The sequence below is a fragment of the Motacilla alba genome, chromosome 2 (genome assembly GCF_015832195.1).
Source record: "Motacilla alba alba isolate MOTALB_02 chromosome 2, Motacilla_alba_V1.0_pri, whole genome shotgun sequence".
In the NCBI taxonomy this organism is placed as follows: Eukaryota; Metazoa; Chordata; class Aves; order Passeriformes; family Motacillidae; genus Motacilla; species Motacilla alba.
In genome coordinates, this window is record NC_052017.1 from 49375982 (window position 1) to 49392048 (window position 16067).

Here is a 16067-nt window from a genome sequence, read left to right on the forward strand (position 1 = left end):
TTTGCTCCAAAGAACTATGCCAGGACCATTAATGAAGACATTTTGGCACAGGATCTAAAAACATACCCTTGCAGTGCTAAAGGGGAGGGGCTTGCAGTGGGAAATCCTACTTTTAAACCTGCTTTCCCTGCATCTCAAGCAAAATCCTAAAGCCAAATAATACTGTGGGGAAAGCATCAGTTTGCCAAATCACAAGGAATTCCTCTTTGTCATTCTAACCCAAAAGGAGGCCCCTGGTCATCCGAGAAGAACTACAGGTAGTTAACAAGTCCTAGTATTTGCTTTAGAGTTGGTTTCCTGTGTCCTCACACAAGAAATCTGAAAACCTACAATGATCACAGTTCCTCCTTTCCTTACAATTGAATATTATATTTTATCTTCTTTTAAAAGGTTATTTCAAGAGCAATGGCACTATTGAAGTGTTAAGAAAGAAGAAAGCTGCTGTTCATGGCAGCATGATGCCTCTTGAGCTGCCGCATCACACTGCCTATGCTACAAGGGATTCCTGGCAGATGGAAGACCACAGTCTAGGATGTTCACCAGGCACTGAAGCACACTGCAGGATAAGGAAGGACATGATGCAGGATGTGGAGCTCCATCCTTGATCTTGTCTGAGAGCTGCTGCTAGGACTGGACCCAATGCCTCCACACGCAGCTGCTCTCCATGGCACCCAGTCATCTTACACACTCAGGGAGCTGTCCATTGGATCAACAAGCACGTGTGATTCTCTCTGAGACTCTCCCCTCTGACAAGAAGGAAACAAGAACATGTGTCTGGGAGCAGGGAACACTAGCTCAGCAAGAGCCCATCATCAGACTGGCAAAATTGTGCCCTGCTGCAGCTGCTGGTGTGCTGCAGGGAAAAAAAATACTTAGACTTTCATGAATCTTTTTTTTAAAGCACTTGCAGTAGTGTTGGCAGATATTGTCACTGTAATTCATTAATTGCTGTTCTATTATTCTTGTGCTACCAAGAGACCTGCTTCTGTATTATGGCTATTTTTTGACTGAAAAGTTGTATCTAAAATCTCATCAAAATGTAGGATTTTGGAGTATATTTTGCTGCAAACATATCCATACAATTTTTTTAGTTGAAGTATTACTATAGATGGATAAAGAAGAAAGAAAACAATTAATTAGTTTCCTTTTTTAATAGGACATTCCCTTGAAATTCTTCAGTAGCTTGTCAAAAGATCAGAAAGAGCTATAGGTCAGAGGTCTAAGAACCACAAAAGGAGAGCTATAGGTCAGAGATCTGAGAACCACAAAGGGGCAACTCCTGCAACAGCAATTAGGCAGAAAAGAACATATGAGGGTACAGTCCTTGACCCTCCAAGATGAGCCTAACAGAGTATTGTGCCCAACAGGTACCAAGTGCAGGTATTTCAGACAGGAGTTACATCACTCAAACACATGGGGAATCCTCTCTGACCTTACTACAGTCGCATTCCTCAGCAATATTAAACCAAAAAGACAACTAAAAAGAGTTTTTCTTCCATTGCTACTGGAATTCAGGAACTCAATGAGGAAAGAACACATTAGAGCATGCCGACAAAGGGACAGCAGTAATACTGATCCTCTGGTAAAAGCACAGAAGGCTATATAAAGTGCTGTTCATAGGCTGTAAAGAGCAATTCCTAAAACAAATCTTCCCTAGGTTTCTCCAAGTAGCCAGGGTCTCATGTGTGTGATTCAAAACACGAAGAATGGAGCAAAGAGCTTCTTAATCTATCCTGGGAAACAGAAAATCTATCCTGAAATGCTAAATATTGACCCAAGAAATGTCCTGCCAGCTGCCTGAAATCCTCTGCTCACACAGCTGTGGCACAGAGCCATCATTTTGCTGTCATGGCACACCAAAGACCTTTTCCTAAAACCTGCAGCTAGTGCAGGGACAGATTGCTCTGTACCAGGAAATGCTAAGCTCCTCTGTGGCTTACGAATATCACTTTGTCTGGTTCCCTTCCAGGATCCAAGCTGGCTGATGCTGTTCTTTGCATTGCTGTTATTTGCTGTCTTTCCCCAGCAGGTCATCAGGTTTGCCTGATGGCACCACCATCCTGAAGCTGACTTATGTAAAAGGACACAGTACCCTTTGCTTTCTCTTTCTTTCATGGGTTGCTGTTTACAAGACCATAGTTTCAATAAGCACAGAGTAAATCTACAGAGTCTGTACTTATGTTTTGCATTTTTCAACTTTCTGTTATTAGGATAAATGCTGTTGAAGAACCTTTGCAGCACCTAAAAAGGTGATTAAAGACTGACTGCAGGCAAATTCCATACTCTGGCCATCATTTAAATGGCATTTGAAGGTTTAGATGACCACAAAAATGCAGTAGGAGACCTACCATCCTTCAGCATGCCCAGCATGGTCATTGCCACAGTCAGATGCAAAACAGCAGCCCTCAATGAAGGGAGAGGGAAGATGGGACTGGATAAACAGAGCACAATTAGGATTAGATGTTAAAGATGACAGATGTGCTTGGTTTAGCTGAGCGAATTAGTTCTGCTTCATTATGACAGGCATGATTTTGCATCTGCTATTTTCAGAGGGAAAATATTTTACAATGGATCCCACATAAAAGCCTTTTGTAAATTCACAGAATTGAGATTAAAAAAAAATGACCTTGGTAAAGTAGTCCAGAAGGTGAGTGTGGGCTGAGAAATGAGCAAAAGGCTGTTCAGTAAAGGCAAGGGGAAACCCAAAACCAAAGCGAGGTGGGCATTTTCAGGTAAAGAGCAGTATCTAGAAGTACACAGTAAAAAGGCAAATTTTGTTTTGAGATACATTAATAGGAATATTATACATAAGTCATTGAAAGCAATTTTTTTAACTGAACTTTTTTTCTGAGTGGGCAAGTCTTGGTTAAAATATACCACACTACAAAGGAAGATACAGTTTAGATTTGCTCCAAAAAATGAAGTGTGAGAGTTATCACGGGTCTAAAACAATCAATGAAATGTGAAATGCTGGAAAGTGAGCTTGTTCAGACTAGATCTTATGTGCTGCAAGACTTCTTTGGCCTTTCATCTTTACAGATGTCCACAATTTTGAGAGGTGTTCATCCATTACTAAAACCAGTTGGGTTTTCACATAAATATGAACTTATGAACTGGAGAAGCAACCAGAATCACCAGATCTGGTGATCACAAGGTACATAAAACCCACATCAATAAAGGCATTGATTAGAAGCAGAACAGTAAGATAAAATAAAAGATGTGAACTATAACTCCTTCTTCCCAATCCTATTTTGCAGCCAAACATCCAAGAATTGATTTTGCAATGACAGCAAACACTCACTTACATATTAGGATTATGAGAAAGTGTTAGACACTAGATCCATTCACTAATCTGGTGAATAGGACCACAGCAGAGAGAAAAATAAAAGCAAGCTCTCTGGTGTCATTCTGTAAATTATGTCAACTCTGCTGCTCAGGTGAGACTGTACTGCTGTGGCTTGAAATTACAGAGCTCTCCTTATTACAGACTCGAAGTACAGAACCTAATTGCTTGACTCTTGATAGTAGAAATTAATGTGCAGTCACAGCCACATTCCCCTTCCTGAAGGGACAGGATCACAAGTGAAACTCTAAACACATGCACAGAAATGATGGAGCAGGAGTAAACAACGCCATCACACAGTCCCACATCAAAGGTGAACAACACAACCCTTAGAGTGCCCTTTTGTGCTCATCCCACTACCTGTGCCCATCCCATCCACTTTTGTCCCCCTGAGTTTAGCCCTGTGAAGTGTTCTCATGACATGTAAACTGCAGCAATTCAGAAAAAGAAAAAAATATCTGACACAGTATGAAAAAATCTGTGTCTTTGAATGAACATTTTTTGTGTCTTATTTTGTATTGAAAGCTTGTATGTTTTTATATTTTAAATTAATACATCTATTTTTTTTCCTACTTTTCTAAGCTGAAAACTCAGAAAGGAGGAAAACTACCCCTACTCCTGCTTTTCTAGGCATTTGAGAGCAGATTCTGAGGGAAAACTGTTTAACATTAAACTCTGCTAACAGACTTTACTTGAAGTCCTATGAACACCAGCTTAAGTATAGAACCAAGAATTTGGCTGAAGAGATTTTTAATATTAAACACCTCCATGTTTAAAAAAACTCAACCTCACACTTACCCTCCCCCCCCCCAAATATCTAAAAGATATTATTAACCATGCTGTTTGTAAAAGGTCAGCTTTGTTCTAGCATACTATGTGGGGTCAATCGTCACTCCTTGAATTTTTAGTGATGCCTCAAGTGTAGTGTTAGAGGGTTATATGTATGCCCTCATTACAAACCACTTTCCTGAATTTATGGAAATAGAAATCTTCACAGTCACAGACTTAATAAATTTTTTTTTAGCACAAGTTACAGGATATTGGAAAAAATACACTCACTTAGCAACTCTGTAACTACCAGAACAGACGTGCAGCTTGGAGGGAAAATTGGGGCTTTTAATTTTAAAAATGTCATCTTCTTCTCTCTGTTGCCAATAATGCTAATTATTTAGAACATGCAAATCTCCATGTTGGAACAAAAGTCACTAATTTCTTCAGTCTTTTACAACCATTTTGACTGGAAGGGGACAGAGAGGAAAAAATCCTCCAGTGCATTAGTGGTATTTGGACCAATTACTTATACTAAGTTTTTCAGGTATGTTCAGTGAGATCAAAAATATTTTGAAATATTTTATTTTCCCTAAGAACATTTAGTTGAATCTCAAGCGGTTTTTATGTCATCTTCTGGTGAGTTCTGCTGAGAGAGATACAATCACAGAGATAATAGAAAACACGAACCCTATGGGTTTATATTTTTAGTGTGAAGGCTCTCCAATCCTGTCTTTTTATTCCAATACAAAATGAGTATAAATTAAAAAATCCTCTTAAATGATGGCTTAATAGAAACATTGTTCTCTGAACACCCTTTTGCATGCAAATGCCTGGGACGGTGGGAAGGTAAGTGGGGATTATAGAAGAAAAATTCTCTTAGATGTTATTGTAAAAAAAAGCATGAATTTTAGAATGAACAATGGAAATGCTAACAATGAAAAATGGCAGTGGTGGGAGGAAATGAAGTGAAAGCTCCCTGGTCAATGAGCTGGGACAATACAGACTCAACTCTAGACAGCAGACAACCTAATCAGTACAAATAGCTATTTGTGGATTGCTGTGTTACCAGCCCTTTGACTTCCTTCTGCAGGTGATCTTTGCTGTCCATACTCTTAAGGAGAGGAGGAAATGGAGTTTTACCAGTGGCTTGCAACTTAGAGAGTTGCACAATATTTTTTTTCGTTTGTTTGTTTTTGTCTTGAAAAGCAATCTTCCTAGCAAAGAGACTGAAAAACCTGTGCCTTATTAAGAGACCCATCCTTGTAGCTCAAACTCCCCCAGTCAGTCCTGGAAGAAATACAAAACAGGAAAAACATTCCTGCACTGCCTGTTGGGATGGGTTAGGTGATTATCCCTTGCTTTCCCCTTTGCATGATTGTTTCACCCCTTCTTTGGCACACAAGCAAGTAATTGTACAAAGTAGTGGTAAGGCAAGACACTTCATAATACTAATATCTGGCACTCGTAAACTACAGAATTTTATTCATTTAAAACGGAGAACAGACATTTAGCATCCCTTTTTGATTTTATCTGCAGTTGAACTTCAGCAAGTTGGATCTCAGAATTAGTATTATGAACATTTGCCCTGCCAGATTTCCAATTGATTTGCAGCACATTAGAGCACCCTCATCCATCAAAGACCTAAACTCATCTATCTTTTAATTCCTGGTAGTAACATCTGTTTGACACCGAGTCTCACTATGACTCCAGACAAGAGTCATGCTGGCCTAAGCTATCACTTCCATGAAAATTTTATGAGCAGTGCTTACATTTCACCTGTTAAGGAAGATATACAAATACTTCCTCTTATAATTAATGTAGAAGATGAAGCGCTTTGGTGCTCTCAAAGGAACAGTGGAGTTAATGCTGGTCAAAGCCTGGCTGTATATAGCTAATCACTGACAATGGACCCAGAGGGAATATGTGAAAGAAACACCCCTCCCCTCCCTCCCAAAAGCAGAAAATCCACTCCAATCAGCAAGAATACCAAACCAACCTGCAAACTTATGACAGCTACAAAAAAAGGACTAAAAAAAAAAAAAAAAAAGAGGAAGACTCAGACTGGGGATAAGAAATGGGTCAGATTGGAGAGTTTAAACCTAGAAACCCTTTTAATAGCTGTAATGACCTGACTGTAATCTAGAATAACCTCTTACACAGGAAGTAAGTGCGTTTCTGCCTGAGGAAAGGAAAAAGACAGCAGCCACATGAAGCGCTCAGGCATCTAAATGCTTCCTTCCCTGCTTCATTTCCCCCCTAATTTATGCCATCTTTATGTTCCTGGTTAAGATTAGTACTTGTGTGAAAAATAAAGTCTTTGCAGAGGATGGAAAAGACTCTCTTTTTAGTATTAGCACCTTCTCTTGACATTAGTTAGCAGCATTAATATTCAAATCACTGCTTATGAAACAGCTACAATACTGGTCTGTCAACGAATGCTAGAAGAATTTACAAGCTTGGCAGTCTGCCAGCTGTCTGATACACTAGACAGAGTGTCAGAAATTCCACACAGAAATTATATAGTCTTAAAGTTAAGAGAAAGCTATGCATAATTGTGTGAAGGAGCTACATGAGACTGAGGGAGGCATTTTTATTCCAAATCAATAGAGAGATTTGCAGTAATTCAAGCACCATAATTAAACCCTTTAAAGATGAAGCATTGATTGTGCCAAATTTCAGACAGATGCTCTTCCTAGTTAGCTGTTTGATGGGCAAGAGAAAAATAGAAATTGTTGCATTTAAGTGTTCACCACTTACCCTCTTGTCTGCAAGAAACACTTGGTGCTTAGAAACTGAGCTATGACTTTCTGCTAGACTTAATCCTTCCTGACTGACAAAAATTGCTACCTTCTTGTTTGAAAACAACTCAGGTCAAGGCCATGGACATCTGAGACAATATTTATATTCGGATCATAGGGGATGAATGCTGGTCACTCTCAACAGAGTAAACAAGCACAGAAATGCACCAGACTGGCAGTGGAACAACCTGTTGACCCACAGGGCAGGTTGCAAGTGCATCTTCAGTCTCTTATATAAAGAGTATAAATATTAAGCTACCTTAGTGGTAGACAAACAGCCTACCAATGTTTACATGCCATGTTAATTAGAAAAAAAGCCAAACCAACCACTTTGAGTAATCAGTAACCCTGAAGAGAGAATCTGGCATGATTCTCTGATTGCAGTACAGGTTTGCTATGCTTGAAAAAAGGAGGAGCGTAATTTTATTCTAGCAAATGCCTTCATATCTATTTCTAATTTTGCTAACACTAGGAGATCAAATTTAGATGTGTAAGGCTGAATCATGAACAAAAAGGTGAAGGTCATCTGTGCCTCCTGCCTGGACTTGCATGTCCTTGCAGGAAGCCAAATAATTGACCCTGCTCTCCTGCCATCCCCTAAAAGACAGAATGAGCACTTTGTCACATGTCACCACTAACTTTAATGCTCATGCTGTTGGACTCACTGATGTGTACAGGACTCTTTCAATGTCTGTGGCCAGGAGAAGAGTGTTTTGTTCATGTGTTTGTGACCTAAGACCACTTTGAGGGCTGCACTGTCACCCATCAGCAAATAATGCCTTTGATTCTTCCTTCACACTGTGTAATTTGTAACAAGCCCTAACACAGGCAAAAGCTATTTTCCATCTTCCTAGCCACATCCACACCAGCACACATCTGACCCAGCTTCTCCTCAGGTGCTGCTGCTCTTCCCTCTGAGATGCGGTACCAGTGGTCAGGGGATGAGATGCAACTCAACCCATGGCATCTGAATCTGGAAGGTGACCTTCAGCACTGCCACCAGTAACATGAGGGACACTTTCTCTTGGTGCCGAAATTGACTGCTCTCTTTCTCTTGACAAAGAAATTAGCTGGCCAAATAGGCGAGCTTGGATGTGTGGTCAGCGCTCATCACTGTTGCTCCTTTCTCCTGCCATCACTTGTTAAAGGAAGAGGGATGAATTCATAACAAAAAGAGAGCAAATCCTGCAAGCAGCTGTTTTAATTTTGATGACAGTGGTACATGATTTTGCAGGACATGCTCAATATAGGTATCAAAGTAAGTTGTTGATTTGTAAAAGGCAAGACCTTTCAACTATTACAAAAAATAAAGAACATTTAGGGTTTAAACATACACAGTCAGAAAAAAGTCATGCCACTTGAAGAATGTTGCAGATGTAGCATTTAATCCTGCTCCATTTAATTCATAATATGTTGAAGATAATATAGGTTTAACTAAATCCCATGTTAAATACTCTAGATGCCATTCTGTTCATACTCAGAGTAAATGCATCTTGCAGCTACAGATTGCTATGACATCTAAGGGCTGCTAAAGCATAGTTTGCCAACTATTTTGTGTACCTTGCCTTTCTGGACTTCCTGCTTTTACTAAATTCAAGATTGGGTGGTTTGGCAAGCTGGAGCACATTTTATGTAAAACAGAGAGGTATATCCATGTAATAGGTTTCTTTTATCCTTTATTTATATGAATAAGAAAACTTTGGAGGTGCGATTTCATTAGTAATTGGCAGAACCTTAGGTAAAAGCACCTACATACTGAACAACGTCAGTACAGTAATATGCAACTTCTAATTTTAACTACAAGGCATTTTAGGTGTGGAATTTTTTTACTTCAAAAATAATGTTTGGGCTTTTTTTGGTTCTCTACAATGAGTAAGGCATCAGCTATCCTATACCTATATCTTAGCTAATTTGAACTGAGAGATATGAAAAACCCCTTGGGATTAGCTTTTTTTTTACTTATGCAGCAGTAATAGATATTGAAATGCACACCAATACAATTAAAGGCTATAGAAATTAAAACTTTTGTTTTGAATTGTATGCCAAACAGGTAATTCAGTGATTTGGACAATATATAAAGGTAGATTTGTTCATTGATCAGGCTCTTTTTAGCCTCTTTTCTACACTTCTATTGATGTAACCAAGGGAAATTGGATTGTCTGACATGAGCTGAGATAATACTGATGGGAGGAAAGCACAGGAAGTGAACTATATTGATGGTCTGCTTGGATGTCGTTATTGACCTTTTTCTTTTAAATCATTAGAAAGTCACGTTCCAGAAAAGAATGACTTGTTGAATTCCTGTGCTTCATCATCACCAAGAAAGCATCACCATAGCAACAGGAAAAGACTATGCATTGAGAGAATACTCACAATCTGAACAAGATCATGGTTTAAGATAATGTCCCAGGAGCATGGCAAAATGCCAGCCAGAGGTGGGGAGGGAGGGAAGTGGGACTTCTACAGTAACAAAGGAATTTAAGAAGATCTAATATTGTAAATGTGAAATATATGTGTATTCAAGGCTAACAGAAAGTGCAAGACAGTGATTTGACAAACTGTACAGCTCATTTGTCAGAGGAGAAAATCAACAGGACTTCTTATTGATAAATCCCTGTGCTAGTTTTTAAAGGTCAACTGCCAAGTGACTGATGCGTGTCATTATGATTTTCCCTTTAGTCTGTTAGGGCATCCAAAATGTTTTGCAGCTAGCAGGAGATACTCATGCAGAAACTACACAGAAGAGTTTAAAGAAAACATTTCATATAGGTCACCCATCAGGCAGAACCTGCTTAACTTCCAGTAATTATCTGCAAAATCTGATCCACCGCTGTAGCTGAGAGGTGAAAGGATCATTACATTTGTCATCTGGTGTATCTGATCCATTTAGACACTTATCTTTGATTCCCTCCTACAACATTTTTCAATCCTCAAAGTTCAATTCCACAATATTTAAGAAACAAAGCTTAAAACCTAAGCTTAACTCAAAATATGAGTCAGGATGAGTTCAGAGTATGTCACTGAATGAAATTTAAACCATATGATACTTCCCACAAATTTTTTCCCAACTTTCTTATTTTCACTATGAAACATCCATCCTCAGCTCTCATGTACTGTTAAGAACTATTTAAAATTAAATAGGTAACATAACACTAAAAATTACGGATTAATACATGTTTGGAATGAGAAATGCTGCACTTAGTAATTGCTGCTTTCAAAGCCATGTTATTTGCAACTGTTCTTTTGTGGCAAAGTGCGAGTGCTTTTGCTTTAACATCACTACAAGTGCTTCTGTGAATTTCAAAGCTGCTTTTTGTATTTGTCTCTTCAGCCAGTTTAGTAAAGGAGTAAATTCATACTGAGACAACAGAGATTATTCCAGTTCTGAAGCCAATAACTTGTGCCTCTGATTCCTCCATTTTCTCTATCAACATGATTTGTGTTAGAGAGTCTTAAGCAGGGCTTGGAAAACACAAAAAAATCCTCAGTGGAAACTGCCAATTTCCTACTGCAAAGTGACGCTAAACCCAAGCATTTTAATTTAGATGAAGATCATTTGGATGACTGACAGGCTATGATTTCGATGACTCAAGGTTACACAGTCTACAGAATACATTTTTCCTGTGACTGAGCTATCTGTGTCAGACCACCGCTGATACTTTCACAAAGACTCAGTTGTTTTTACTGATATTGGTAAATGAGTTGCTGAGATGCCTCCTATTTGTACCACGGAAATGCCACCCACAGTAGAAGCCAGACATTGCTCATCAACACCTGAATATCCCTTTACTCCTGAACCAGTGAAATGCCACTCCTTTGCTGTGAAATTTATTTCTACCATCATAACTCACCCGACATTGTTGCTTTCTTGGCTGTACAGCAGTCCCTCAGTACAAATCTTTGAAGAAATATGATCTTCTCCCTCTGCTACTGTGGATCACTAGAGAGGACAAGACAAGGGATTCCTAGCTCCCAGTCTTCCAAAAACTAATCATTGCTGAAAATGAAGCTGGGTCTCTTGAGCTTTGTCTGCCCATGACTTGAAACAGTTAAGTCTGGCTATGGCAATGAAATGTGTTTTTTACTGACAGAAGTTGACAGACAGCTTGAGCCAACCTACTAGCATGCTGCATGTTCCCTGCCATCCTTCACGCTGTCTCTGTGTCCAAGTACTACAATTTATCCAGAAGAAAAAGGTGTAAATTGTAATCTGTCAGGTCAACAAAGTTTGCAAGATGAGATTGAGGCAACACAAGGTCAAGCATAATAGCATGTGCCAAGGACAAACAGGACCTCTTTCTTTGAACTGCAGGAGCTATTAGGAACTGTGAAAATATCCCGAGTAAATCCCACCGCAGTCTTTTGCTAGCTTGCACTGAAATGAAGTGGAAAGAAAACTAACCAACAAAAATTAACAACTAAAGCCCATTAGAAGCACGTGATTCACAGCAGCAGCACATCCTCAAGGAGTCTATGGCACACTTTTTAAAGAGATGAGCCAGCGAGGAATCCTTCAGAAAATGTGTTTGTATAGAAAGAGGAGTACAGACCACGACCTTCAGGTACAAACAGGTCGAATAATTCCAGAGAAAAAAGGGACTACCAATTTATGATGAAAAAAATTCAGGTAGAAAACTGCATGTTATAAGTGAGGAAGAGGCATACTGAAATCTTACAATGGCACTGCATGGCAGCAAGGAGAGAATGACGGGTTTTAAGGAATGATACTGCTTGTATTAATGTGTGGGATCCTCAGCTCTACAAGGATCTCTGTCTCTCCTTGGAAACAACTGCCCTACTTGTCTGCTGAAGAAGAGATGAAAGGAAATGCTGCAAGGAGTTCCTTGACACTGCAAGGAAAAAAATCCTACGCAACAACAAACCAAACCAACCAACCAACCAAACACCTACAAAAAAAATCAAACCTCAAAGGTACAACTTTGACGTGTACTTCTGAGAAAGACATATATACCTGCCTTCTCTCATTTAAAAACTGCCATATGGATGCATCCTCAAAATCAAAGACTAATCATTATCAAAATCAAGTTTTTCCTCTAGCATTTTAATTTTATACCACTTCAAACAACAAATTTGCCAGGACAGGTTCTAATTTACACTCTACAATTGAAATCAGAAAGGACAAAATGCAAGGGAGGCATCAACGTACACCTGACCCTATAAATCTAAAGCTAACCTGATACTCAAGATGCAAAAGAGAGAAAAAAATCCTCTAAATTTAGCTACAATGTATATTTTCAGGAACTGTCAGTCACAAAGCAGGGTGAGATTGCTGGGATCAGCAAATTGTTTTGGCTTCCAGCATTTTCAGCACAAGATGAGCGCCACCATGACTAATGGGATTTCCTATTAAACACGGCCTACGGAAAGTAGACATTTCAGAAAACAAAATCAGCACTTTACATAAATGCATTTATGCCTAAAATTAGATTTACTTTTTTTTTTTTTTTTTTTTTTTATGAAGCTGCCTGAAATATACTCACTTATTAGGAATACAGCACAAGAAATGCCACTGTATTTTATTTATGTGTGCATGAAGCTTTTTGCTGACTACAGAGAAAGTGCTATCACATCAGTTATGTCAAAACTCAACATTTAAATAAGAATTAAGAATTACAGAAAAGAAAAATAAAGCAGAATATTAAAAAAAAAGAAGAAAAAAAAAGCAAAATAAAAGAAAGAAAACCTTCTCTGTAACTCTGTAACTGCATTTAAAAGTGGCGGCAAATCTCTGTCATTCCAGTTTTGCATCACCTACCGTGATTACAGCCCTACAGTCACCTATCAATCACTTAGCTCTCATTTTTGCTTTTCTTTACAAATGAAGGCAGACAGGTTTCTTCTCAGAGCTGCTCCACTGAATAATGTGACATGAATGCCACCTTACCTGAGTCTAAGTGCCAGGGGTCGGTGGCGGCCGACATTGGTGGTATGGTGAGTGGAGACGCTCCGCAGTTGGATTCCACCAGCTCTCCTTGGATGTGGACGTGGGAGGAGGCGTTGGTAGGTCTCAGAGCTGCTTTGAGTGGAGCAATCTGGTTGAACTGGACTCTCGATAGGCAGCCAGTGAATCCTGGGGTGTTGTATTTATATATATCTTGGTCAATCTTCCCAATTTCTATGGGAAATCGAAGAGGGGAAAAAATTAATCAAAACAATTCATTGCTTTGGAAAGCAAAATTGGTCTAAACACATTGATTTCCAGAGCTCAGTTCCCAAGTCCCTCTCTGAAGGAGACTGAGATTGTGTCAGACCCTGACAGGTTTCTTTACACTTCATTACGGATTAAAGCTGAAAACCTTCAGGCCTTAACATGACTCGGTTTCACTGCTATGCTATCATTAAAATGAAAGGCTGGCATGAAGGAGTCAGTGAAGGAGTCATCAAAGAACAAAGGGCCAGGAAAAAATTCTAAGAGTATTGGAAGAGAAGGCAGAAGATAGAAGGACAGTCTTGGCCAGGGTCTCTCCTCTCAGCTGAAGCCACTGCTGTGAGGGATGCCCCTTCCTTAGCCCTGGCCCATTGCCCCCTTGGTTCTCCTGGAGGGTGTGGACCAGTTGTGGTCACTCCTGTCCCTCCCCTGTCTCCTCATGAGGAGACCAAGTGTCTCCTTCACCAGGAGACCAAAGGTGAAGGGACCTCCTGGGTCCCTTCTCCTAGGAGCCAAGCATTCCTTTGCCAGGGAGCCAAGTGTCCCTTCGCCAGCAGGTCACGTGTCCCTGTGACCTGAGCTGGAAAACCATCCACCTCCAGTCTCCTTCCTTTACTCCCCTGCAGTGCTGAGAGGGGCAGGAACTCATCCAGCCCTGCTGAAGGCTGAGGGAGCTGAGACCCTGCTGCCAGACACTTTACTGCTGTGGGCGGACAGATAAGCTGGCAGCTGGTATCCATGAGCTGAACAGAGGGCTCTACCACCACTCTCTAAAACAGCTGTTGTCTCTCCAGGCTGCCCTCCAGGTAGCTTTCTCCCTTCTTAAACACCAGCTAAGATGACCCCAAAAATCACGTAAAATGTCTTTACTACCCAGGAACCTGGCATCTGCTCCCAGCTGTTTGAATTCTGCCGGGACCTGTTGGAACAGCCTGAGTCACAACAAAATCAAAACTGTCCCACTCTGTCAGCTGTCTGCATTAGAGGGGTATTAACATTTCAAAGCTTCACTGCAGTGTCTAATATAATATTTACACAACAGCAGGGAATTTGGCTTCCTTTCTTCTGTGGTAGTGCAGAGTGAATGAAAAGCACACATGGAAGCATCATTGTGCTGTATGAGGGACTATTGATCCAGAGGCACCAGGACACTTCCAACCACATTTCCCTGGGTCGTTGGCTTAATGTCTGACCCTTGAAGTCAGTGGAAAAAGTCATACTGAGCTGAGCAAAGAAGTAGAGGGACAGAGAGGACAGAAAGGAGGGAGCAGCACCGTGTTATTCAAAGCACCCTGTTATTCAAAGGCAACCTTTTCAGATAGGAACAATGATAAGCATTGAAAAATTTGTTTTTTGTAGAAAAAAATGCCTGTAAATTACAAGATTGTGTCATAAAAAATAAAGGAAGGAAAACAGAGATGGGAAAGAAAAGCTTCTGAGAGGTGTGAAAAGGAAGTGGGAAAGGGCTTTATTTTAAGAGTTTGGGGTTAAACTGGGAACCTAACTACATCTGGGTTTGAATTTTGCTACAAAAAAAAGAAGAGAAAACAACTATTAGAAAATGCATTACTAATCTTTTGGAAATGTCTGTATTCAGTTCTAACCAAATCAGGAACAATTATATGAGGTCTGAGCTGTTTAGTGTCCTTAAAAACGAGCATCATATATATGTCAGTGCCATATTCTTCAGCATACTGAGGGCTTGGCATCAAGGATACATACATGGAGTTCCAAGGCTAGAAACCAGACAAACCATTTTATATTTGAGATTTACACTCTAAGCATGTAGTGTGAGAAAACTGGTGGAATAGGCTCAAATCTAGAGCATGATTAAAAGAACTTCTTGGTTTTCACATGGAACTGAGCTACCTTTTCTGTCTTAGCAATCGTGTGGGAATGATAAACATACAACATTTAAGTCCCCCTCATACCTAGCACAAGGGCACACAACAAAGATGGATGATCTAAAAATTACTTGCATTAAATCATTATACAGTCCACTATACAGGGATGGATTTTCTTGTCCCTGCATTTTCCCTTCTCTTTCTCACTTGAGAATGTCTTTGCTAGTGCTTATCCAGCCTGTATTAATGCCTCACACTTCATGAGCTGGCAGCAAGCAGTGACTGTCATCTCTGACAAAGTGGACACATCCTCAGGACACAGATAAGGACTAGCTTAAATGCTTACAGTAATTGTCACATCCAGCTCTCCTTTGAAAAAGTAGCTTGACGAAACCATTAGCAACATCTCCTTCAAAAATTTGATTGTAAGTAAAAAACCTCACCCCATGCACATACATTTTCCATAGTTAGTACAAAAGCTGTACAAAAGCCAGGTCATGCATTTGAATGCTACCTGCAGACCACATCACTCAGACAAAGTTCCTTTCTGACCACAATATTCTCTCTTACTTCAATAAAATATTCATGGCATAATCAGTGAAGAGCTGCATTTTTTAATAATCCTTATAATCTAAGAAACAATTACAAGACTCTTCAAACACCGTAACCACAGTTTAGTGATTTCACTCACATTTTATCTATTCAGCGGAACTTCATGCAGAAACTAATAGCCTCCCACACACAATCCTGACTGACAAGAACAAAGATCCATTATTATGACTCTTATAATTTAACAACTTCAGTGCCACGCTTCTCTAACTCCATAAATAAGTGATGGATACTAGATACTGAAAGAATTAAAAAAACAACAACAAAACTCCCCAGCCTAACAAGGCACTTTGCTAAAGACCCGCATTTTTTGTTTAAAACATTCCACAAGTGATGGCTGTGAAAATCATCCCATGCAAATTTCCTGCCAGCTCACATCTCACAAGTGCTAGAACAGTATAGATCAGCTTCCATGACTGTGAACATGTTCCTGCCCCTGCATGTCCCTTGGGGCTCAGCACACCGATATCCTCTGATGTTAGGCCATTACACTTTGTTTCGCTGTGCATTTGAGCCTAATAAACCCATTCCTG

General features: G+C 39.8%; 1 protein-coding gene across 1 annotated transcript in view; it reads right to left on the minus strand.

Moving 5' to 3' along the window:
• Positions 1-16067, minus strand: part of CNTNAP2 (contactin associated protein 2) — a 1019478-nt gene that overhangs the window by 13245 nt on the left and 990166 nt on the right. Inside the window, exon 22 of the mRNA XM_038163912.1 lies at positions 12818-13048. Coding sequence (XP_038019840.1) covers positions 12818-13048 — 231 coding nt within the window. The remainder of the gene's footprint in view (positions 1-12817; positions 13049-16067) is intronic.